This window comes from Melanostigma gelatinosum, assembly GCF_949748355.1.
Source record: "Melanostigma gelatinosum genome assembly, chromosome: 2".
Lineage (NCBI taxonomy): Eukaryota > Metazoa > Chordata > Actinopteri > Perciformes > Zoarcidae > Melanostigma > Melanostigma gelatinosum.
In genome coordinates, this window is record NC_136635.1 from 20,444,672 (window position 1) to 20,469,553 (window position 24,882).

Below are 24,882 nucleotides of genomic sequence, written 5' to 3' on the forward strand. Positions count from 1 at the left end.
GGCCGTAGGTTTTATTCCAGGTCTAATGTGGATCTGGTTGCTGGCGTTAGATGAATGAATACTCGGGAGCCTCGATGCGGTTGTGTACAGTGAGAGCTCCGGGGTTATCCAGGCCAAAGCAGGGGTGGACATAATTTCGGAAGTGACATTGGAAGGTGTGCAGGTGTTGTTCCAGATCCACATTAAAAAAGGACAGAGTCCCCCTCTCGTAGTCCAGAGCCACTCCTACCCGCACTGGGTTCACTGTAATCCTCAGGTCAGGACTCCAGCCGTTGTGCAGAAACTCATATTTATGCCTGAACGGAAAGAAGGGCAACATTATGATTGTGTAAAGCAGAGTAGTCCCAAATATAAAGCTCCTGTCGGGATCATCGGAAAGCAGAGGCTGAATCATGAGCCAACAGGATTTCAAGTGGCTGCGGATTAAAGGAAATGAGAAATGTGGTCGTGTAGGCAGACTCACCAAGAAGATGCCCACAAAAGGAACCACAGTCAGGGCTTGTGTGGTATGCCGCACTGAATGATTTGCTAAATGTGACAATTCAACTGTCCTGCTTTGCTCCCCAAAAAAAGTTGCCATAGCAACACTTATGAAGGAAGAGATTTTGAACTGTGGGTTTTTCTACCTTCAGTCGGCTTAGCGTTGCATGGATGGACACTATTTGCTTTGGAAAGGAATATTTCTGGAGGCTAAAAATAATATCTTGGCCCAGTTTCCAGTAGTACTCCCTCTGGACCAGAATATTTACTGTACCAAATCTACTTCTACTTGGTCAGTAAAGTGCTTTCAGCATTCTTCCCAGTTTGTACAACAAATCAGGTGACTGAGCAGAAAACCATCATAATACAAACCTTTGTTTTGGTGAAACTTTGTTTACAATTCATTGTTTGGGATTCAAATGACCCCACTGCTGTTTGTTTATAATTACAAAATCAATGTTTTAACAGAGTATGTTTCTCTTCTGACCCTACTGAAAGCATTAAATGTATCTAGTAATGTGTCTAGGAAAGTGGTAACCCATCCTGCCACAAACTGACGTTGATGAAGATGACAAAATATGGGAACGACCATAGTGCAAATGTTTCATGCGTAACGTTGCTTATGTTTGGAGTCAATTCAGACTTCTAAAAACCCCAAATAACAGAAATCATATACTTATTTGGGAGCAGTGGTGCTGCCCTCAAAAGTATTGTCATAACCAATCACAGACAGAGCACATGAAAATCCGTTGTGGTTTACAGAACATGAAAGTTATTTCTATCCACTGTTACCTGGATGGAGTGAGAATGTGTCTCATACACCAGGAGGTGTTGTTGGCTCCGAGATACGAGTTCCTCTCTGTGTCCTCGGACGCAACTCCAATCCTAAACTCTGTCCCATCGTCCACCTCAACTTCCCAGTAATGCCGGCCTCTCACTGGGATCAGATCCCCCAGGACAGCTACACACCTGAACCCACACAGTCTTATTTTACATATCTGTATTCTAACCTGAAAAGGTTCCAGTTATCTCCCGTCACACAAGCAGCCATTGTATGCTTTACCTGGTAAAAGTGTTGTTATCATCTAAGGCCATGGCGCTAATTGGCAGCTCCTCGTCTCCATAAAACACGGTGAAGCCGTCTTCAGAGATGGACAGGCAAGGATGGGCGGTGTCCTCCAGGAGGTAGAATAATGTGCCTGCACAGGTAAACGACATTAGTTATCATACGAGGGTGAAAAAGCAGTGACGGAGTGCATTAAATAAAGTACTGTATTTAAATACACTTTTGATGCACTTCGTATTTAAGTATTTCTATTTGATGTTACTTTGAACTTCTACTCCACTGCAATTACTGAACAGCTATATTAAGTTACCTATAAAAAATAAAAATAATCAGGGAATAAAAAAATAAAAGTTTAGTATAATGAATAAGGGCAAAAAAGTATGTAAAAAAAAAAAATCATGAATTAGTTAGTGTATTATGTAGAAAAAAAGTCATTCAGTATATTAGGTCAGAAAACGTCAGAATATGTTGAAAAAAGTTATATGAAAATGACCACCTCAATCACTTAGAAGTTACTTCAGTGGTTCCCAACCTGGGAATCAGGACCCACAAAAGGGTTGCCTGACACTATATGAAGGACTTTTATTTCAATGCTTTAAGTACCATGAAGAGGCTGATCCACGGTGCATCTCACCTGTTGTGGACACAGTAATAACGTCACTCCTGTCGCTGGGCCCGCCGATGTTGACTGCTCTCACAGAGATGAGGTAACGGCGGCCTGTCTGCAGCTGGATCAGACACTGGCAGGTGGGCACGGCTACTACCGACCTGAAGGATTAACCAATGAGACAGAAGGCTGATATCATTTCCTTTTGAAATATACTAAATGCACAATGATGTCAACTTTTTGGATTGTCTTATATTCCCATACCTCTCCCAGAGTGTAAAGCCTTGAAATAACATTTTGTCTCACAACTTTTGAAATACTCTGAGGATAAATGGGGTGTTTCACTAAGAAGTGTGTCATAGTTGGATCACAGACTCATTTCAGTTAATAATGTTTAGCCTCCTCTGTGCAGAAAAACACAGGCTATTCAAACGAATGGGTTTGACTGTTCTCTGAAGTGACCACATGAAAAATGAAAATTACCCCAAATGTGACAAGACAACAGTGCTGCAGGAGCTGAAGCTAAGAATAGATTTTCTGGGACAGAGTGTGTCTTGATTCAGCAGCTCTATAACCATGGGACCTCAAAAACCCCAGGCAAGCACTATCACAGGCCTGTTTATGGATGAAGCAAAAGCCTTATTAAGGACAGGCCAGTGAAGATGCATTTTAAAATCCAGTAGAGCTATTTTTAGTTTACCTTTGTGTGCAAACTCTTATAAATAAACATGGCATATTTCAATAAAAGCACAAGTGAAACTTGAGCTTGTTTCTATGTAGAATCTGTGGACTGCAGGTGTATGTTAATAACACAGTTCTTACTCAGCAATGCCGCTCTCTGCGCCATCAGTGCCCATCTCACTGAGCTCCACAGTGTAAGAGTCCACAGGGTTGGTGTTCCCCGACTCCCAGCGGATCAGAGCAGCCTCTGGACAGCTAGTGCACTCCCTCTGCTTGATCACTGGAGGCGACGGCACTAGAGAGAGAGAGAGAGCGCGAGAGGAATCAACCATTTAGATTGTATTCTTTCGAACATCAATCATGAGAGGCTGGAGTGATTACAAAATAAGAGAACAAACCTGGCGTGAGGGTGACATCCTGAGACAAGTTGAATAACTCCTCGTGTATTTGTAGGAGAGCAACATGTATTACCTGTCATGTATAAGGTCTTCTCGCTCACTGGGCTGATGCCTGTGGTGTTGGTCGCAGTCACCCAGAGTTCATACTGAGCATTCGGCAGCAGATCTGTCACTGCGCAGTGGGTCTCTTTCACTTTTACCTTGCTCACTGAAAAAAAAGCAGAGATTTAAATTGTGGCTGCTCTGATCAAAACCACATCCCCAGTATCCTTCAGAGGAATCACAGATTCCCACATCAGCAGATGCCAACAGTAGATGGTGTTATCATGCAATGTGACTGTGTTATACCATGTGGTGCACAGGTGCTGTCTGCTGGCTTGTCCTCCAGCACTGGTCTGTAGTACAGCTCATAGTACTCCACCGTGTCGTCGGAGAACAAGCTCCAGCACACACGCAGGGACGTCTGGGTGGCAGAGTTGGGCATCTGTGGGTTGATGACCGGGGCAGACGGAGCTGTTTTTATATTAGAGAAACATTATTACAGTACATTAAGATAGTTTAAACACCGACACCTTTGGGTCAGTTCCTACATAACAGGTGAACTGGGGGATCAGTGTGTAAATCAGACCTGGGACAACGTTGATGGAGTCCATCATGGTTTTGACATCTGACAGGTCAGCGAGTGGGGTGTCAAACTCGAGACTTGTAGACAGCGTGAGGTCAACCTGCTCTTTGGCAAACTCCTTGATTCTGGTTTAGTACAAGAAGAAAACGAGCTTTGAATAATAAGATGTATTATCTAGGGTAAAGCTGCTTGTGTCATTTAGAGCACTCAAAATATAGTCAGTAGTTTGACAAAAAAAATCTCAATGCTGTGCAAAAAGCTAGTACGAGGACCATGAGGACCTTGAGCACTGACTTTTATGTCAAACTACTTTTTCCAAGGACAAGAATTTACTTTCACTCTGAAAATGTGTCTACTTAAATAATATTAGTCTGAAGGCAAAAAACACACGGAAACACAGTCTTGGCCCTGTGCCACTAACGGTTAGTCATTTCAAATCACAATGCAGTCACGGCCACACCATGTGGCATACTCACTGAGCAGCGTCATAATTACCTTTTGATGGTGGGCATAACTGCCTGTCGATAAACGTCAAAGAAAATTTAAGTCAAATATAAATGAAGAAATACTCATCAACATTTCATATCCCAGATCCCATTAGTCGTGTTTTTTGTTTTTGGACTATGACGGCTAAATCCCCGTCTGAAATCATTTATCATCACGTATACGGCTGCACACACAAACACAAGCTAGGACACACACGAACACAAGCTAGGACACCTTGAGGAAAAGCCTCTTGTCTTGGCTGCGGTAGACCTCCTGGGCCGTCTCAATCAGCTCCTTGGAGGCATCCATCGCCTGACCACAAGCCAGCAGCTGCTTGTACAGGGCCTCCATCTTGCCCTTCTTCTCCTCCTCCAGTCCAGCCGCCCTGTCGTCGTATCGCTGAGACAACGTCTGTAGCACGTCGTTGTAGTGCTGCTCCAAGTGCTGCTCCTGGCGGCCAAAATTCTCCTGCACATACATTTAGATGATCATAGCAAGAGGTTTGCACATGTGTTATGTATTCGACAAAATGTGGAAGGAAAAGAAAAATGAGGAGAGGATGGAAGATCAAGGGAGGCAATGAATGAAATGTTCAGGCCATTCAGGAGACACGCATGGATTTACAAAACTGAAATCTGGAACTGAATTTCTGTCTTTAATAAAACAAGTACACATTACAACAAACAGTTTTACTAAACCCAAAGTCTTTTGACAATGACATTTACCTCCACAGTGAGAAAGATCTCCTCCAGATGACTTGCAAAGTTCTCCATCTCAGCAACTTTCCCTTGCAGACGATTCCTGGTTGTTACGATCTCACTCTGAAAACAGTTGAAAGTCACACTTTCAATTCAAACCAGTAATATGAACCATTTTTCAGCCTCTGTTGTCAGGACGTTCTGCTCACGTCTGTGGTTTGGTAAAAGAAATAGCTTTCATGTGGACAGCTTCATCTTCAGAGAGTTAGCTACAAGGAAATCTGAAATGATATAAGTCCACAGTCCTTAAGGGGAATTTCATTGCCATTTTTAAGGAAATTTTAGGATGTAGAGTTGCTAAGAATTGGAGTGTTTTAATGTCACATTTTTTCTAGGGGTGCTGGTTCTGCATTTATGCACCAAGCCCCTCTAGAAAAAGTTATTTAAACCCAAGAAACCTTTGAGGTTGAACAGAAAATGTTTTGTTCATGCATCATGGGCCAAAGCCAAGTTAGTGTCCGCACCTCAGTTTCTCCGTCTTTAAACACATCATCATGTCCATCTTGTGCCCCAGTGGGAGACAGAAGGCTGTCCTCCCAGGCTTCAAAGATAAGGGACTCGTTGGTGTCAGCAGAAAACCTCTGGAAGGTGGAAACTCCTCGGGTCGCCCTCGCGCCTCCGTCTGCCATGGTGGTCGACTCTCTGCTTAACTCTTGGTGCTCAGCTTCCTCTGCTATCACATCCAGTCTGCCTCCTCTGATCTCATACAGGTCCATGAGGAGAGGGACTGCGGGAGGTTTACAATCCATTTATGATTCAAGTTACTGATAAAAAAATAATTTTACTCCAACCCTTCCTGTTCTTACCCATACCAATCTATAGTATCAATCTACATTGAGACCACTATTCAAATGAACACAATATGAAATCTCAAAACTACACTCTTCCAACTTGAACCAAGCAACTTGCATGTGCAGAAAAATCAGTTTGTTCTTAAATGATCAATAATGAACGAGCAGCAGAGAGCATATTTACCTCGATACTTCAGCAACCCAGTCTGTTCTAAACAGCCATTTCAGGCCAACAGTGGTGTCCCGACAAACCAGCTCAGCAAGCAGCTGTAACCAACGCTCACCCAGAAGCTGTGACAGAAATAGACAGACTCGGATTGCTCAAATGTCACAGGCATGCCAAACATCAATGTTGGAAGTTAGTTATACATTTATTTTTTTTAAAAGGCCTACAATTAAATAAATTAAAATACACTAATTATAGGCATCAGTTTTGTTTACACTGTAAACATTGAAACCGGTTTCAGCTTTCATTTATTGCTATAAGGAGGTGGAATTCCCCCAACATGTGATTTAAAGGTCGAAGTTGAACACAATACAGGGGACATTATGGTGCCTTCAGGGCTCCTCGTAAACTCCCAACTAGGTCATTTAAAGGCTTTTGTGTATCCGAAATATCCGGATGGAGCCCCCGCGCGCTCTTTGGGTACCTCAGTAATCAAAATTCAAAGCTAGCACATTTTCCATAACTGTGGCTATGGAAATGACGTTAGAAATGAAGGAACACTGACCCGCTGAACATGAAAAGCAAGATGAAGCAATACACGTACCGTAACCAACACTCGGAGTGGTGTTGTACTCATGTTTCTTAACTAATGTGCGATATTTATCAATAAACGTGACCACAACACTAGATTCATCCATTTGTAAAACCGTTCATGACCAGTTTCTCCACAGTTCAGGATATGTCCGATGTCCTTGAAGGCGGCTTACGTCACGCAAATGGCGGACGAGGTAAACAGAGCCAGCAGCTTCTCGGAGGCCAAAGTGAAAGACTTATTTTCAAGATGAACAACGTAGAAATCGAGCGGATAGACAGTCTGGAGGGCTGGGTGGCCGTTAAAACGAACATATTTGAAGAAGCCGAGACGTTTAAGCTGGGCTTCATCGTCCAGTGGAATGTCATCGAGTGTAAGTTCGCTGTCACCTGCCACAACAGGACGCTACAGCGGCAGAAACGCAAAGCCGAAGTGGCTCCTGGCGACCCTCAGATGAGCTGGGCTGGACTCTTTTCCGTGCGCGACTTGAGACACATCCACCAGCAGTTTAAATGCGTGGCAGACATCTTGGTAACGTGCTTCCCGGATCTGTCAGAGTTCGAAGACGGCAACATTTGGGACTTGCTCTTCCTGAATCGGAGGTCCGGTCCGGAAGACGATGAGGAGAGGGACTTTGACTCGCCGTGTCGGAAACTCGAGAAATACTTCAGCACAGCCATCGACATCTGCGGACGGAAAATTGTGCTCGAGACGTTGTTCGCGCAGGATGAGCGGGATGTCGATGAGTACTTTGAGAACCTACAGGAGTTCAAGAGGAAGACCATGCAGGAGGAGATGTCGAGGGCGAAGGGCCTCGTGCGCCTGGTGGGTGAGAGAGAGGGGGGGGGGGGGGTCACATGTGGCCATGCAAGGCAAGTTTATTTGTATAGCACATTTCAACAACAAGGTAATTCAAAGTGCTTCACATAAAACCATTAAAAGCATCAAAACATAAGGCAAAAGAAAAGGAGATTTAAAAACAATTAAAGAAACAGTGTAAGAAATCAAATTCAGTCATAAAAAGTAGAGGAGATTTAAAACATACATTGAAACAATAATTGAAGTAGCCAAGGCCTCTGCTCTGGACCTGTCCTCTGCTACTTTCTTTTAAACTTCGCCCGTTATCAACGATTCATCGGTTAACTCAAGATTTGCGCTCTCGTACAGAAACTCCGTCGAGGATACTCTAAGCAGAGATATCATGTTTTTTCACTGGACGCTACCCACAATCCTGGTGTCCGGAGACTTGATGTCTTGATAAGGTAATTTTCACATGTCTCCCTGAGACATTACGCTGCACGCAATCAACCATACACTGCCGCAATTCTGCAATTACTCGCACACAAACCACGTCAGGAAAAGATCTCTGCCGATCTGCGTTTTATAGTGTACGCCTTGCACGAACTCGGTCCCGGAGGAAATGGCGATATATTGTGCAGTCCTTTTAAAACCATTAAAAGCATCAAAACATAAGGCGAAAAGGAGATTTAACAGCAATTAAGAACAGTGTAAGAAATAAAATGCAATAGTAAAATGCAGAAATGCAGGAAATTGATTAATATATTAATTGAATGTGGTTCAATTAAAGGCAGCAGCAAACAGAAAAGTCTTCAATCTTGATTTAAATGAGCTGAGGGTCTCAGCAGACCTGCAGCTTTCTGGGACTTTGTTCCAGATATGTGGAGCAGCAAAACTGAACGCTGCTTCTCCATGTTTAGTTCTGACTCTGGGAACAGATAGTAGACCGGTCCCAGACGACCTGAGGGGTCGGGATGGTTCGTAAGGCAGCAGCAGATCAGAGATGTATTTTGGCCCTAAACCATTCAGTGCTTTGTAAACCAACAGTAGGATTTTAAAGTCAATTCTTTGTTGGACAGGAAGCCAGTGCAAAGACATCAGAACTGGGGTGATATGATCCACCCTCCTGGTCTTAGTGAGGACTCGAGCTGCAGCGTTCTGAATCAGCTGCAGCTTTCTGACGGACTTTTTACAGAGACCTGTAAACACACCGTTACAGTAGTCCAGTCTGCTGAAGATAAATGCGTGGACAAGTTTTTCCAAATCCTGTTGAGACATAAGTCCTCTAATCCTTGATATATTCTTCAGGTGATAGTAGGCTGATTTTGTAATTGTCTTGATATGGCTGTTCAGGTTGAGGTCTGAATCCATAACTACACCTAGATTTCTGGCTTGGTTTGTGGGTTTTAACATCAGTGACTGAAGCTGAGCGGTGATTTTCAATTGTTCATCCTTGGTACCAAAAACAATTACTTCTGTTTTATCTTTGTTTAATTGAAGAAAATTCTGGCACATCCAGATGTTTATTTGTTCAATGCAGTTACCCAGCCCTTGTATGGGATTATAGTCCCCTGGTGACATCGTTATGTAGATTTGTGTGTCGTCTGCATAGTTATGATAACACACTTTGTTGCGTTCCATAATCTGAGCTAGTGGAAGCATGTAGATGTTAAACAGAAGAGGCCCCAGTATTGAACCTTGGGGAACACCACATGTCATTTTAGTCAGCTCTGATGTGTAATCAGCTACAGACACAAAGTATTCTCTGTCCTTCAAGTAGGATTCAAACCAGTTAAGTGCTGTGCCAGAGAGTCCCACCCAGATGTTTAGTCTTTCTAGGAGTATGGCATGGTCGACCGTGTCGAATGCAGCACTGAGATCCAGTAACACTAAGACTGAACTTCTGCCATTGACTATGTTTAAGTGGATGTCGTTGAAAACCTTAACAAGAGCAGTTTCAGTGCTGTGGTGCTGTCGAAAGCCTGACTGGAAAACATCAAAGCAGTTATTTACGGCCAAGAAGTTGGTCAGCTGTTGGAAAAACGCTTTTTCAATTATTTTACTTAAAAATGGGAGGTTTGATATTGGCCTATAATTTTTCATCGTTGTGGAGTCTAAACTAGCCTTCTTTAGGAGCGGTTTAATAACTGCTGTTTTTAGGGCTTGTGGGAAGACACCTGAGAGAAGGGATGTGTTTACAATATGTAAGAGATCAGTGGTCATGCAGTTTGAAATATTTTTGAAAAAGTGTGTTGGTAGAATATCCAAGCAGCAGGAGGATGACTTCAGATGTTGTATAATGTCTTCTAGGCTTCTACGGTCGATTGAGTGGAATTGTGTCATGATATTTGAATGGATGTTATTCAGAGATCGGGACAACACATATCCTGTGGTTGGTGTGGAGGCACTGACTGCTTGTCTAATTTTCTGAATTTTGTCAGTAAAAAAGGAGGCAAATTGATTGCATGCCCAAGTGGATTGGAGCTCAGCAGCTACCGACACTGGAGGGTTTGTTAGCCTGTCGACGGTTGCAAATAGGGCGCGTGTATTGTTCTTGTTTTTGGTTATGATGTCAGAGAAGAATGACTGCCTTGCATTTCTAAGTTCCAAATTATAATTGCGAAGTCTCTCTTTATAGATGTCACAGTGAACCTGGAGATTAGTTTTTCGCCACCTGCGCTCAGCTTTCCGACACTCTCGTTTCTCTATTTTGACCAGCGTAGCATTTCTCCAAAGAGATCTTTGCTTACCCGAGACAACCTTCACTTTAGTGGGTGCAATGGCATCAATAATATTTTTAACTTTAAAATTGAAGCCATCTACAAGCTCATTGACTGAGAGGCAAGAGAGGGCTGGTGTGGAGGAGAACTTCTGAATAAATAGTTCACTGGTGTTTTCAGAGATGTAACGCTTTGTCACAACCTTGGTTTGGACATTTGTGTGCAAGAAGATTGCACTCTCAAAGAAAACACAGAAATGATCAGAGAGTGCAACATCAGTCACAGCAACCTTGGAAATGTTTACACCTTTGGTGATGATTAGGTCCAGAGTGTGCCCCTTGTTGTGGGTGGGTCCTGTCACATGCTGAGTCAGATCATAGTTATCAAGGACACCACATAGTTCTATATAATCTCTGTCCTGGGGATTATCAACATGGATATTGAAATCACCAACAATAACAACACAGTCAAAATCAATACAGATTACAGACAGCAGTTCAGTAAACTCATCAAAGAAGGTTGCACAGTATTTAGGTGGTCTGTAAATGTTTAGGAATAAAGCTTGAGTGGAATTCAGAGCCACATATTCAAAAGAACCAAAATGACCAAAGGACATCTGCTTGCATTGAAGAGAATCATTAAATAAAATAGCAACTCCACCTCCTTTCTTATGCGCTCTTGTTTCGCTCATGAAACTGAAGTTGGGAGGTGTTGATTCAATAAGAACAGCTGCACTGTTATCTTGATTTAACCAAGTTTCAGTTAAAAACAAAATGTCCAGTTTGTGCCCAACAATAAAATCATTGATTAAAAATGTTTTTCCTGACAGAGACCTGACATTTAATAAAGCTAAGTTTAATGTGGTTAAAGCTTTCTTTGCCCAATTTATTTGGACAGGCTGACGAGGAATGTATGCTAAGTTTGATAAGTTAGCATGTTTACTATTGTTTCTTCGCAGCCTCACCTTTCTTTTTCTATAAACTTGCAGGACAGGAATTGAAGCGGCTAGCTGCATACAGGGCCCCGACGTTTCCTGGAGAGAGTCATTGGTGTCATTAGCCTTGTAGCCTGGACCCAGAAGATATCAATTATTTCCGTTATCATGTAGGGGAGACAGAAGATGGTTGTGGAACCGTCGAGGAGTGTGGCGAGGAGTGTGTTTGGTCCCAGCAATGACCAGCTTTTCCATGTGGTCAGTGAACTCCAGGTGGGGGGAGGATGGGGAGAGTGTGAGAGAGGAAAGGGACCTGGATGGAATTTGGGGGGTGGCAGTAGGTGCTGGGGAGGGAGGTAACGACTCCTCGTCTGGGAAGGGTGTGGAAAGTGGGAGATCGGAGGCGAAGGCGGTCCCTGATGATGAGGTTGGAGACTCCTCCTTTTGGCTGTCGTTAGGCAGGGGCATCCTTCCCGTAAGGTCTCCATGGCGATGCTGTGTGGTTATCTCTTGTTTAGACTCCTCTTGTATCTTGTCCTTGGCAGTAGGGACAGACGGGTGACGCAGGGAGAAAAATAGGTTTGAGGTAAACAGTTTTACCCCTGACGTGTTCAGGCAAATTCCATGCGCTGCAAAAAGATGTCTGCGCTCCCAGAAAAGGTAGAAATTGTTGATAAAATGTACTGAATGGTCAGCACATGCAGTTGACAGCCATCTGTTCAGTGCAAACAGCCTGCTGAATCCTTCATCTCCTCCTCTGACTGGTGGGAGAGGGCCACTGATAAACACCTCAGCCTTGACAGAGCACACTGTATACACACTCCAGTTTATTAGGGACACCTTGCAGTCTAATACAACAACCCTGCAATAAATACTTTGAGGATGGTACTACTTGGAGGTGTTTCTCATATTTTGTCAAAATATCAGCGAGGACAGACAGAGACGCGTCTTAGTGTGACACAATACAATATTCACATTTTGTTGACTTAATTTGTGTCCATGAGGATGGACAACAAATGTACTATTATACCCTTTGAGAAGGTAGCTGCTGTATTAGACTGCAGTAGTTTTATATGTGTATTATCGACACATACTGTACTCTAGCACTGAAGGTTCCACAGAACCAAAGATCATGTTTCGTTTTGATGATTGAATATCAATCGTTTTATGCTTTTTCCCCCGGCCTGTCCATGTTACCATCTTCGTCTCTGGCCCGTGTGCATCACAGCCAAAACCACATGACTAATAATCCGATGTTTTATGCACTCAAATATACACCTGCACAAGCCAGATGAGTACTTTCAGACGGAACCTTTTACTTGAAAGAAATAATGAGGATGGAGGATTTAGTTCAGCTTGGGAAACCTCTGTAGCAGGAATAGCACCACACAGTGGTGTTACAAGTCAACTATGACACAGCAAACCTTCTGCTCACTTGCTGTGTTCAACCAAAGCTATGGATGTTGCAACAGCGGCAGCACTGTTTTTTTCCAGTCATTTTTGCCCTACAAAGGAATGTACCTTGACAACCCCATTTGCTTGTTACACAAGTAAATATCATGGTGAGAGATGCCTTACAGTATGATGACAGCCAGCCATCCACTCCACGTTTAAAGCCAAGAGATACAAGACACTGGAGGAGAGTACAGTGTAAACAGCATCAGTACGTCACTACAGCCGAATGCAATCTGATGCAATAAATACACTTTTAGATCGTGTGATGCTTTTGTTGACACTGCGTCAGACAGCAGAATCGACACCATAGTTTGAGGCGTTATATTTAATTTGTATTAAATCTTACAGCTGAACCTCATTAGTGTTACATTTTAAATACATAACCTCACTCCCCTCTACCTGGCAGCATTTCAGTTATTGATCAAGCTGACCTAGGTGCACACAAGGTCTGTGGTCTAAAGGTGTCATCACTTGTTTGTTAATAACACGTTAGGAGACTTCAGTGGTGAGTGTCAGAGAGATGACTCCAGTAATCCAGTGGTAATGAACCACCCTGAGCCCACCCGGTTCTAAATGTTTTATTCTGAAAGGACGACTATTATCCCTAAGACTCGGCTGTGGGCTCAGAATAAACCCAGGTAATGGTGTGTATGTCTTCCATGTTTGCAGCTTCTGCAGAGTCATGGCAGAGCAGACCGAATGGTCGCGCTGCTCAGCATCTACGAGGAAGAGGACGAGGCCTACCAGGACCTGGCCACCGTGGCCACCACCTTCTTCCAGTACCTGCTGCAGCCTTTCAGGGACATGAGAGAGCTGGCCTGCCTCTACAAGATGGAGATCCTGGTAATTACAGACATGTATTTAGCAGCTGTGGCCTTTTCAGGATATGGGGAATGATTATATACATACTCTGCAGCTTGTCTTGGTATCTAAATATTGAATCTATTCTCATCAGGAATTTAAATGCGCCGCTAGTTCTTGTATTATATGCAACAGTCGCTCTTCCACTAAGCATCACTGTGCAACCACTAGCCTGCTTCGTTAGGGAAAACACAATACTCATACAGCACGAATGGAAGGATTGGCCTGTTTCCCCTCATACCTGTACACACATGATGGTGAAGTGATTGACACGATTCGATATAGTTATGTCTCATTCAAGCTAAATGTGAGGTCAAATTTGATTTTCTCACTGAACAAACTTTGACTAAAAGCTGAATGTATAATACAGCGGGTAAAATAGGTATTGAACACGTCACCATTGTTCTCAGTAAATATATTTCTAAAGGTGCTATTGACATGAAATGTTCACCAGATGTTGGCAACAACCCAAGTAATCCACACATACAAAGACATCCAAACAAATAAGTTCAGAAATTAAGTTATGTGTAATAAAATGGAATGACATAGGGAAAAGGTATTGAACACATGAAGAAAGGGAGGCGCAAAAAGGCATGGAAAGCCAAGACACCAGCTGAAATCTATCAGTAATTAGAAAGCACTCCTGGCCCTTGTCAGTGCAAATTAATATCAGCAGGTTCAGTCCCAACTGATGGCTTCATTACCAAGTTGTACCAAGAAACATCTCATGATGTGTAAAAGCATAGAGCTCTCTCAAGACCTTCATAACCTTATTGTTGCAAAACATACTGATGGCATTGGTTACAGAAGGATTTCTAAACTTCTGAATGTTCCAGTGAGCAGTGTTGGGGCCATAATCCGGAAGTGGAAAGAACATAATTGCACCATAAACCGGCCACGACCAGGTGCTCCTCGCAAGATTTCTGACAGAGGAGAGAAAATAATTATCAGAAGAGTCGTCCAAGAGCCAAGGACCACTTGTGGAGAGCTTCAGAAAGACCTGGAATTAGCAGGTACAATAGTTTCAAAGAAAACAATAAGTAATGCACTCAAGCGCCGTGGCCTGTATGCACGCTCACCACGCAAGACTCCACTGCTGAAGAAAAAGCATGTTGAAGCTCGTTTAATGTTTGCTGCGCAACATTTAGACAAGCCTGTGAAATACTGGGACAATATAGTCCGGTCAGATGAGACCAAAATTGAACTCTTTGGATGCCATAATACACACCATGTTTGGAGGTCAAAAGGCACTGCACATCACCCCAAAAACACCACACCAACAGTGAAGTTTGGAGGTGGGAGCATCATGGTGTGGGGCTGTTTTTCAGCATACGGCACTGGCAAACTTCTTATAATTGAAGGAAGGATGAATGGAAAAATGTACCGAGACATTCTCGACACAAATCTGCTGCCATCTACCGGGATGATGAAACGAGGGTGGACATTTCAGCGAGACAATGATTCAAACACACAGCCAAGAAAACTCTCAATTGGTTTCAGAGAAAGAAAATAAAGCTGCTAGAATGGCCCAGCCAATCACCTGACTTTAATCCAATAGAACATCTATGGAAAGAACTAAAGATCAGAGTTCATATAGAGGCCCCCAAATCTTGAGAGGCCCCTCAATATTTAAAGACTGTTTGTGTGGAAAATCACACCTGAGCAATGCATGCGACTGGTTTCTCCATACAGGAAGCGTCTTGAAGCCGTCATTACCAACAAAGGCTTTTGTACAAAGTATTAAATACATTTCAGTAAGCGTGTTCAATACTTTTTCCCTGTCATTTTATTACACATAACTTCATTTCTGAACTTGTTTTGTTTTCTTTGTATGTGTGGATTACTTGGGTTGTTACCGACATCTAGAAATTTCATGTCAATAGCACCTTTAGAAATATATTGACTGAGAGAAATGATGACGTGTTCAATACTTATTTTACCCGCTGTGGGTTAAGTGTCTGCATTCCATCCCAGAGCCTAAAGTTGTCCACTGTTTTTCTTGCCGTGGGTCTCTGCAGAAGTCTCTGGAGTTTGAGGAATTGGGTCCTAAGAGAATTGCAGCTCTGGAGAAGGAGGCGGAGGAGTGGAGAACGAAAGCAGAAGACGCAGTCACCTCAATTCAGGACATCACTGTCACCTACTTTGCACAGACTTCAAAGGCTCTGGCTGGTACATGTTGCTGTGTTTATGTCTCTCGTTTGTGTGTGGATGAATTAATGAATGATTTCTATTGCTGTCATTCCTCAGCACTCAGGAAATGAAGTGCAGTTGTCACAACTGCAGACAAACAAATCATATTTATATATTTCATATATATATATCTATATTCAAATCATTAAAAGTCCACAAAATACACTCATATTAATCTAAAAGAAATGAGCACTTATACAATAATATACCAGATAATTGTGCTGTGGGATACACGTCGTGCTCAAATTAAGCATTTTATATTCTTGTTGGAAGGAGGAAAAGAAAGAGAATAAAAAACGATAGGTTTGGCAGCCATTTCTTTATGTGGGCGTTATGTGGATTCCCACCTTGATCGGAGGGGAGATGTTTACAATGAATAAACCTTTTAGATGGACACACTCGTTCCACAATCTATACGGCTGGCAATTGTTGCTGTGTCTAAGTGCCTGTAAACCCAGCATTTACTTAACGTAAGACATCTATGCCTAAAAAGATATGTTGGGGAATAGAGACAAGGGAATCGGTTCGGGAACATAAATTACAAAACTTGCATAACAGCGTTTTATGAACTCTGACATTCTTTGACCAACTCAAGTTGATTAAGTCCAACTTTGTAAAAGTATCCGTGGGTATTTTGTCCGTGTTAATACATGTGTATTTCTACATACATATATGTGCTCTGTGTGATGCCCTTGTGTGCCTGTTCAGGTATGTTAAAGCAGATGGAGGAGGATAAGTGCCGTTTTGGAGCTGCTGCCTGGGCGTCTGCAGCTCCCAGACTGGAGAAACTGCGCTTCCTTTTGGCCAAAGAAACGCTGCAGCATATGAGAGCTGCAGAGATGTGCCTCAACCGCAAGAAAGACGGCATCAGACAAAGGGTGTGTGTCTTAAGTTTTTGTTTTTATCAACACAAACCACAGCCTTTCTGGTGGTTCTATATTTAGTCAGCAGATTCTATAATGGTGTATCGGACTCTCTGGTTTTAAGGCTTTAGTTTAGTAGCTCTTCATCTCTAGTGCCAAGGCCAACGCTGCTTTTGTAGTGGTTGCGAGTGTGTAGAGATGTGACACACTGAATCTTTCCCTTGGTATTCCAGTCTGATGTAAATATATGGCTGCTTTAGTCCTTTGATCTATTTTTAAAGCCTCTGTAAAAACAGAGAATCCCCTCGATGCACCCCCAAAACCTGCATGCATGAATGAGTGAGTGCGTCTGCGTCAGTGTACATACTCTGAACGTGCCAGCTACTGTAGATGCATACCTCCGAGTACAGGGGTGGGGAGCGTGTATTTTGGGTAAACAGCAGCAAAGCGCTTGTCGTGCTGCACATTTGAGCATTTTGGAAAAATACAGAGAACACCTTCAGCACCTTCACGTGGCTGCATTATTCATCTGATTAAACTCTTCTGGCAACATGACTCTGTGGCTCTTTTGAGTGCACCAGTATGCTGGCAGACACATATATGTATATATATATATATATATATATATATATATATATATATATATATATATATATGGCTTGGGATGAGCTGTGTAACATCTCAAATATCTATGTACTGTGTGTATTTATATTTGACACAATTCAAAGAGTTTAAGGACATATATATGCTTTGAATGAGTCAGCTCATTTACTACATATCAGGCATACTTAACATTACTTTCCTACCTGGCGGGTAGCTGTTGGTTTCAGCACATTTCATCAGAGCGTGAAAACAAACTTGCAGAGATGAAAAACTGGCTTGAGATAGGTTATCCAGCACAGATCCTTTGTTCTTCACCTGGTAATTGAAAGCAAAGATTATTTTGAAAACTCTTTGTTATCACATTTAAGGACACTTCCAAGCAGTCTTACAAGCAATTGCAAGTGTCAAGAAATCAAAGTCGGAAGGCAAGAAATAAGAATTGCAGACGTCATGAAAGGGATTATGTGGCTGACTTTAAGCGCAGATCATTCAAGGAGCTTTTGAACACAACAAGAACAGTCTTTTTTTGAACTGCTTGCAACTGCCTCACCATCTCTGAGAGAGGTTAGTGTATCAAGTTCCTGCAAGTTAATTGCATACTGAAACTAGAAAGGAGCAAGAGTGCAGATCGACCACTGTCATTGCAGGGTAAACACAGGTGTAATCAATAACATTGTAATTATGGTAAATAGAATGGTGCCAGAATTTATTTTATGAATTACACCTGTGTTTACCCTGCTATGTCGTGTCAAAATTACTGAATGAATACAACCCATACATGGCCAGACACTAATGGGCCGTAAAGCTTTGTACAACACACTTAATTCAAAGAACAAGGGGCGATGAATGAAGGCCATCGGCTAGAAGTCGACGTGTTAGACCACCTAAGACTGTGTGGTCTAACACGTCTTAAAATCTTAAAAACAAACTTAAACTCACCAGGCTGCCTGAGGTGACGTTACAGCAATGTGTATATTTGTAGTTCCGTTATCTGAGAGCCGCAGTGCTGCAGCCGCGTGAGCACCGGTAGTTCCGTTACGCTTGCCGTACTGATGCCGGCGCGAGGTGAGCGCACCTGGAAATAATGTTCGAGAGCGAAGGACCCGCAAGTTGGCACTGCGCGTGCGCTCGGGTCTTTCCAGACGAAGTTTACTGATAAAAGAATGAATGACATGTCTGAGGGTTTTGCATTCTTAAATCCTTTAGAAATAGGAAGTCTTAAAAGTCTACATTTCAGTGAATGTTTTGCTTGTTAAAATTGTTGTCAGGATAGTCAACCTTCATTTCCTTAAAATAAGTTGAAAACTTGACTTCTATCGTTATCGGGATTGTAAAAAGGCGAAGTCCATGAGTATGACTGAGATATGGGTTTGTTACAATTCCCCCTTGGCAGTGAGAAGGTTGGTTTATGGTGTGTTGCGTGTACGCGGCATAGAGACATGAAATGATATGTTTGCTGCAGCAGAATGAGTTTCGCCGTGGACAGACACAGAGGTGCACGCTCACGGACACACGCGTGACCTGGGGGAAGAAAATAAATAGGAATGGAAACCAGCAGCGAATTCAATCAAAACGTATGGTATTCTCTAGTCTAGAAGAAGGTCAGCCATACGTATACACAGGTATGCCCTTATATGCAGAGACGGATATATGATCCTTTGAAATGTTTCTGTTGTGGTGCAGTTGGGCAGCCTGTCTGGCAGAGTCAAGAGCCACAGAACTGATTCCAGGTCTGCGTCTGAGGACGACCAGCAGCAGGACACTGTGGACCAGCTGGAGCTGAAATTCTATGAAACCCAACTTGAGCTGTACGACACCAAGTTTGAGATCCTGAAGAATGAGGAGCAGCTGCTGATGGCTCAGATAGAAACGGTGCGACGGCAGATTAAAGGTAGATGACGCATGACAACAAGCGCAGATCTGTGTGCTGCTTACTTTCGAGAGAAAAAAATGCAATGACTGTGATCACACTGAATTGGTGTCCTTACACTAAAACACTTGAGCAACATTGATTTGAAGATATATGAATCACTCTATTTATTAACACTTCCTTTTGAAGACAGCATAATACCAGAAGCTATAAGTAAATACTGTCGCAAACCAGAGAGAAAAGGCTCACACTGGGAAACTGTTATTGGAATCCTAACACAAATTGCCATCTTTGCCTGAACAGTGTTTAAATGAATGCAGTAATAAAGTGAATGACTGCAAACATATTAACACTTATTAACACTTGACTTTTGCAGTATAAAAGCCCTGCAATCAATATTAGCTTACCTAAAGGGTCAGGTCACCTTAGCTACAACAGTTCCAGTTTTCACTGTACCCATGGATGTACAGTGGAGTAATACTGGATTATTCTCAGGCAGGTTCTGGAGTTACAAGGAGCATCTCACAATTTGAAAACCTGTGAAAGGAGGGGCAATGTGTTCTCCTTTTTCTGTTTTATTTTGGTGAACTGGCCCTTTAAAAATGGTTGCGTACGTTTTTGCGTGCTTTTTTGTATGGCCCATTTTTAGGCTGTGTGTTTGTGGTCGTGTTTTATTGGACTGCGTTACATTGTAATGTGTCTCATATATCACCATCCCATATAACGCTACACTGCACCTTCCTGACACAGTGTCAGTTAAGAGTTAAAAATCACATGTTACGCCATCTTTCACATCTTCGTCACACAACCGATGTATTGCATTACGTTATGATATACAGGCGTTTCTGTTTTTCTGGTCAGTCGGTGTCTTGTGCACAGGGTTTACTTTGGGGAAATAGTTTGTGCATGTAGATGTTTCCCTAATTGCTCCCCCTGGGACCAGTGATGTTTGCTTCCCAGTGGTGTGTATGTACATGCTGTGTGTCTGCCTGTCTGCGTCTGTTGCTTTGGCTGGTTCCAGGTTTATTTTCCCAACCAAAAAGCAGGAAGGAGTCCTCTACCACTTGCTGCTCGGTAAAGAAAGCGGGAGGAGAGAAAAATTTATGAAGCCTTTCAAAAGAGTAATACAGTGGGCAAGGATTTATTTGATGAGAAATCCCCTTCCTTTTTCACTCACACAACTGACACATGATGCAGATCACCTGGATTCTTCTATGCTCGTAAACATATTCACAAAAAAGAGCTGCTCTCGCCAGATTACGCCAACATTTCCAATTTACATGCAGCTGGTCAACAATGAAATTTCTCCCTTAATACTTACCATACTGCTGCATCAGCACTTGCTCTAAAATGCATCTTTGTCACGCAAAAACCTCTGAGAACCCGGCTAAGTGGCCCTGGAATCTGATAAAGGAAACTAGGTCTCCTGCTGACCACCAAAACAATAATCAGTTCTTTAAAATGCATGTACAGCACAACAAGGCTTGCTTGTCTGTCTATGCATAGTAGTTTACATTCCTAGTACATGTTTGCATAGTTGATTACCAAAATGATACCCGCAGCATCATGTCCTCTCTGTTGAATGCAGAATGCAGAGTGATGATGCAAGACTTCCACTTGTTTGAATTGACAGAGGGCAGCTTTGTGAACAGGTAACGGGGGAGTTTTGAGTGATTGGGCTGCACTTGTGTTGTAGAGCTGAAGGAGGAGGTGGTGTACTACGATGTGTGTGAGGATCCCGAGGAGCTGCAGAGCTTGGTCACACACACGGGTGTTCAGCAAACCGACCGTCCGGCTGTCAGCCAGCTCAAAAGACGCCTGCAGACCTTGGAGACCAAGAGAGGCAACATCTGTGTCCGACGAGCTTATCTCCGCAACAAAAAGGTGTGGGCGACTATACCGCCGACGCTCTCTGCCCCATCGCAAATGATTTTTAGTTCCACGGGTATACGATTTTGGCATTTTCCTCACTCTGTTCCCTTCTTACCTCAAATTGCTGAGTTTAAAATGTTTTTTTCTACTGTACTGTTTTATTTTTTAGCTGACAGACTAATTGAAGTGCAGTTGGCATTTTTTTCTCCTGCTGGCTGCATCTTAATTTGTCTGATTACATGAAAACATTTTACTGCTCAGATCAAAGTGGTTCGAGGCTATACAAATGAGGTAAAAAAAACGAAACGCTCTTCAGAGTAACCGAGGCGTTCTTTTTCCTCGTTATCAGTTTCACTGCAAGTTTCTGAACTTTGAAGGACATACTTGCTAAAGTACTATGGTATTTTGTATGTACAAGTATTGATATCCGTGTCCGTCTTTAGGATCAGTGCGTGGAGGCCAACGAGCAGAAGCAGCTTCCCGCCAAGCAGAGCTTCATGCTCTTCAACCAGCACCATCAGGTCCACCTGGTAGGTCGCCACAGAGATGATGCTCCCCGACATCCGGCAGAAGCCGCAAATGAAACCGGATCCGATTCTTTGACTCTTTGATACCCTTCGCTGTCTCCCTCTGCAGAAACGAGAGAAGAGGAAGGAGGAGAATCAGAGGAGGAAACAGTGGGTGGACCAGGAGCGAGAGAAGACTCTGAGCAGATTACGATCCTTCAGAGAGGTCAGGCTCTCTCTGCATCTTCTTCTTCTGTTAATAAAGCCCCAGAGGCTCCCGCTTAATTCAATACTTAAAATCCAGTCATTAACGACTTGACTTGGTAGGCGAGAGGTTACAGCGCACGCCACATAACCGTAATGTCACCTTTTCAATGAGGACATTTGTTGCCTGTCACATCCCTCTTTCTCTCCCGTTTCCTGCCCATCTCTTCACCGTCAAACTCTCCTAAGAAGGTGAAAATGTCCAAAATTGAGACTAACTGCTGTGGTTGTTAGTAGCGAGGACGAGAGGAGAGTAAGCGATAAGGGAGTACATTTTGGATCTTTGTTTGGGAACAGGGCTGTTGGGGTTTGGTGTACAAGCTATTTGGGGCAGAGATGTGTTTGGTCAATGCTGATACCACTGATATCAAACGCTCAACATTTCTAGCAAAATGTCAATTTTAGATTTTCCAACTCGAGCAGATTGGGAGGATTTTATTTTCTCTTTGTGTCAGCATTGTGTGTGTGTGTGTATTTTGTGCACAGTCCCTCTGTCACTTGTGGTTAAACTCAATACACTGTGAGACAAAGAACACTAGAGAGTGTGTGAGTGTCGTCTTGTGTCTTTGTCGTCTCTATCTCAGAACGTTGGACAAGATGATGTCCGTTTTTCTAAAACCATTTTCTGCCTCTTCTACCGTGTTTTTTAAGAGGCGACCGGGCCAGTTCATCCTGAAGACTCCTCAGTCCTGGATGTCTCCTTCAGAAGTGCCGTGTCCCTCCCAGCCGCTGTCCATCATCAGCCTCGGCCCCCCCGAAGGCCCCCCCTCCGTCCGCTCTGCACCCAGACGCAATAAAACAGCCAAGAAACAGCAGCCTAAAGACATCCCTGTCCAAATCTACTCTGCACCGCCACCCCCAACAACAACCTGCCCTACAGCACCTCCCCCTCCCCCGCCACCCCCTCCCCCACCACTGCCCCCTGGCATGCCTGCCCCACCTGTCCAAGCGGTGCCTTCCTCCAAAGACACACCGATGCCGCTCAGCGAAAAAGAGGAGCCTACTTTTTCAGCCAAGAACATGCTCAAACAAAATATAGGTGAAATACATGCACTACACGCTTTGTCTGTGACAAATACACACAAGAATGTTTTATTTTTAACAAATCCTCCTGGTGGATTTAGAAGGACTGTGCAAATCTGTCAGACTGCAGGGAAGGTTGTTTGTTTGTTCCAGAGGAAAGTGTGCATGGAGTGTGTGATGTGTGTGACTGTACATGGTGTTCTGTCCTGAATTCCCATCTTCCCCCATGGAGGAGGCATTTTATCTCAGTTGTGGCCCTGCTCATGCTCACTCTCAGCTCCGGGGAGACGGCAACGTCCAATCCCTGACGTGATATTTTCTGAGCTTTTTGTGAAATGGAGGTTATTCAAGGGGAAGCTGTTGTTTAAAAAAAGAGGTGGAAACTGTGCAGTCTTGCCTTGTGTGGCGAAAATGTTAAGATGCTCCATCAGCAGTGAAACTGCAAAATTACGGACAATGCATTCTTTCTCTCTAGTGCAGCTTCTCCCATCGTTGTAAACGCGTCTTCCTCTACTGTGTTATTACTATAGGAACAATGGATGAAGTGTTGGCCTCATTGCAACGTGGACAGAGTCAGCTTCGAAAGGCCCCCGCTCCCAGGACAGCGCCCCCTGCTGGGGACACGAGGAGCACTCTGATGTCTGCCATCCGACACGGAGTCACCCTGAAGAAGGTGAGAGGCCGAAGCCTACAGCTAGACTGACAAATTGGCCTGACCAGCGATATCGGCTTGCTGCAGATATATTGTATCTGTGCATGTGTCAGCCGATAATTTAGAAGCTGTGTCGCCATTGCAGTTTGTCGATCCGAGACCACTGACAAGTTGATGTTTCAGATGTAAATGATGGCATGAACGCATTAGTGTGACAGTTGACCCTTACAGACAGCAGAAAACACAGGCGTTAACATTTGCAATGGCTGTATTCCATTTAGCTGCTTCTGTTCCAGGGTCCTTGTGTTGTGCATGCTGGCTCACTGTCACGCCTACATGGTACAGAGCCATCGTTGATGTTATTATTAGTTACACCTGTGCTTTCAAGATGAGTCAAAAATATCCGCGTGAATAAATGTTGAACCCGAATGAAAAGTGGTGTTGAATCGACTCTCGTCGTGCTGTAGATGGTTCCTGCGCTTGGAGAAGTCCCGAGCAGCGGAAACAACGATCTGGAGCGCAGCATCAAAGCCGCCATGATGAGGATGAAGAAGGTGGCGGCGGATTCTGACGAGGAGGACAGAGGAGACGAGGATACGCACAGTGCAGACTGGGACAGCTGAGAAAAAAACACACACGTACCGATGAAGCTGTCCTCTTCCATTACCCCCGCTCAGTTTTCTTCACGGGTCTGAGCTACGGCTTACGTTGCTGCCAAATGTTCACCGAAAAGACACGGATGGGATTACGCCTCTTCTCGCGTAAACATTGCAGTTTTCAAAATAGCCCTGAGACGTTGTAATACATCCAAATCCAACCAACCAGCTCCACTGGCATTGCGCTCCAACGCTCATGAAGAAGAAAAGCCAAGCAGTAGTGCTGTAGTACAGCGTGTAAATGATTACATTTCTTCCAACTGGCCATTTAAAGGCCTTTTGTGAGACTGTCACACAGCACGGGACGCCTGAGAGACGACCACGCTACACTACTCCACTGTCACGAATACTCATTTTCCCCACATTGCCTCAACTCGGCTGACTTCCGTTACTTTGAATGTAATGAAATCGATTTTTTTTTTATTTTACTTGACTTTGCCCCAAGAAGGGCTACAGCACAGAGTTTTTCTCATTTTTTGCATTTTATTACTAGACAGAGAAGAGTTGTGTCCTGAAGTGCAGCAGTGTTAATTATTTGCAGCCTACAGCATGTTTAAAGTCTACGTCACTGTTTGTATTACAGGTTTGATGCACTGTCCTCCTATCCCTGTTTTTCTCTTTGTGTGTTTCCAGTGCAGGTCATCTGTTGTTTCTTCCTCTGTGATGCCATGACAAAAGAAGTGACAAGTTAAGAACACTAGATTCATTTTTGTTTTGTGTGACACAGAGCACTTACCGGAAAAGACAAGGATATAATGTATTATGTACACAAAAATACAATACTGTGTGGCCAACAGCATTAAACGGTTGGCAGAAGAAAGGATTCGTTGCTCAAAGATATGAAACTTGATCCGGTGTGTTGCAGACGAGCTGATGGCTGCGGCTGAAACACACTTCAGCAGCTGTGTTTTAATAATAAATGAAGACATGTTGGTTCATAAACACGGTTTGCTGACGATTTCGCG

At 43.4% G+C, this 24,882-nt stretch overlaps 2 protein-coding genes across 2 annotated transcripts; one reads left to right on the forward strand and one right to left on the reverse strand.

Moving 5' to 3' along the window:
• Nucleotides 1-34: 34 nt before the first annotated feature.
• fsd2 (fibronectin type III and SPRY domain containing 2) lies at nt 35-6,756 on the reverse strand. Its single transcript, XM_079284571.1, has 14 exons — nt 6,663-6,756; nt 6,077-6,183; nt 5,566-5,828; nt 5,069-5,164; nt 4,578-4,811; nt 4,353-4,375; nt 3,861-3,982; nt 3,581-3,745; nt 3,306-3,440; nt 2,976-3,129; nt 2,181-2,314; nt 1,544-1,679; nt 1,273-1,449; nt 35-296 (listed from the first exon to the last, which is right to left on the reverse strand). Exons 3-14 carry the CDS (start codon nt 5,815-5,817, stop codon nt 47-49), a joined length of 1,878 nt encoding a protein of 625 aa, XP_079140697.1. The 5' UTR covers nt 5,818-5,828; nt 6,077-6,183; nt 6,663-6,756; the 3' UTR covers nt 35-46.
• Nucleotides 6,691-24,852, forward strand: whamm (WASP homolog associated with actin, golgi membranes and microtubules). Its single transcript, XM_079284558.1, has 11 exons — nt 6,691-7,475; nt 13,227-13,400; nt 15,437-15,587; nt 16,317-16,486; nt 18,758-18,965; nt 20,641-20,828; nt 21,260-21,346; nt 21,453-21,548; nt 22,238-22,625; nt 23,140-23,282; nt 23,729-24,852. The coding sequence occupies exons 1-11, from the start codon at nt 6,771-6,773 to the stop codon at nt 23,882-23,884; spliced, it is 2,466 nt and encodes an 821-aa protein (XP_079140684.1). The 5' UTR covers nt 6,691-6,770; the 3' UTR covers nt 23,885-24,852.
• The last annotated feature ends 30 nt before the right edge of the window (nt 24,853-24,882 follow it).

What these genes read in the sequence shown, in the direction of transcription:
- fsd2 (XM_079284571.1), bottom strand. Translation starts at nt 5,817, where the DNA reads ATGGACCTGTATGAGATCAGAGGAGGCAGACTGGATGTGATAGCAGAG. An exon ending in AGATCTTTCTCACTGTGGAG is followed by an intron (nt 4,812 to 5,068) that starts GTAAATGTCATT and finishes ATGTATGTGCAG; the next exon opens with GAGAATTTTGGCCGCCAGGA. An exon ending in CTCCATCAACGTTGTCCCAG is followed by an intron (nt 3,746 to 3,860) that starts GTCTGATTTACA and finishes ATATAAAAACAG; the next exon opens with CTCCGTCTGCCCCGGTCATC.
- whamm (XM_079284558.1), top strand. Translation starts at nt 6,771, where the DNA reads ATGACCAGTTTCTCCACAGTTCAGGATATGTCCGATGTCCTTGAAGGC. An exon ending in CGAAGGGCCTCGTGCGCCTG is followed by an intron (nt 7,476 to 13,226) that starts GTGGGTGAGAGA and finishes CCATGTTTGCAG; the next exon opens with CTTCTGCAGAGTCATGGCAG. An exon ending in CTTATCTCCGCAACAAAAAG is followed by an intron (nt 20,829 to 21,259) that starts GTGTGGGCGACT and finishes GTCCGTCTTTAG; the next exon opens with GATCAGTGCGTGGAGGCCAA.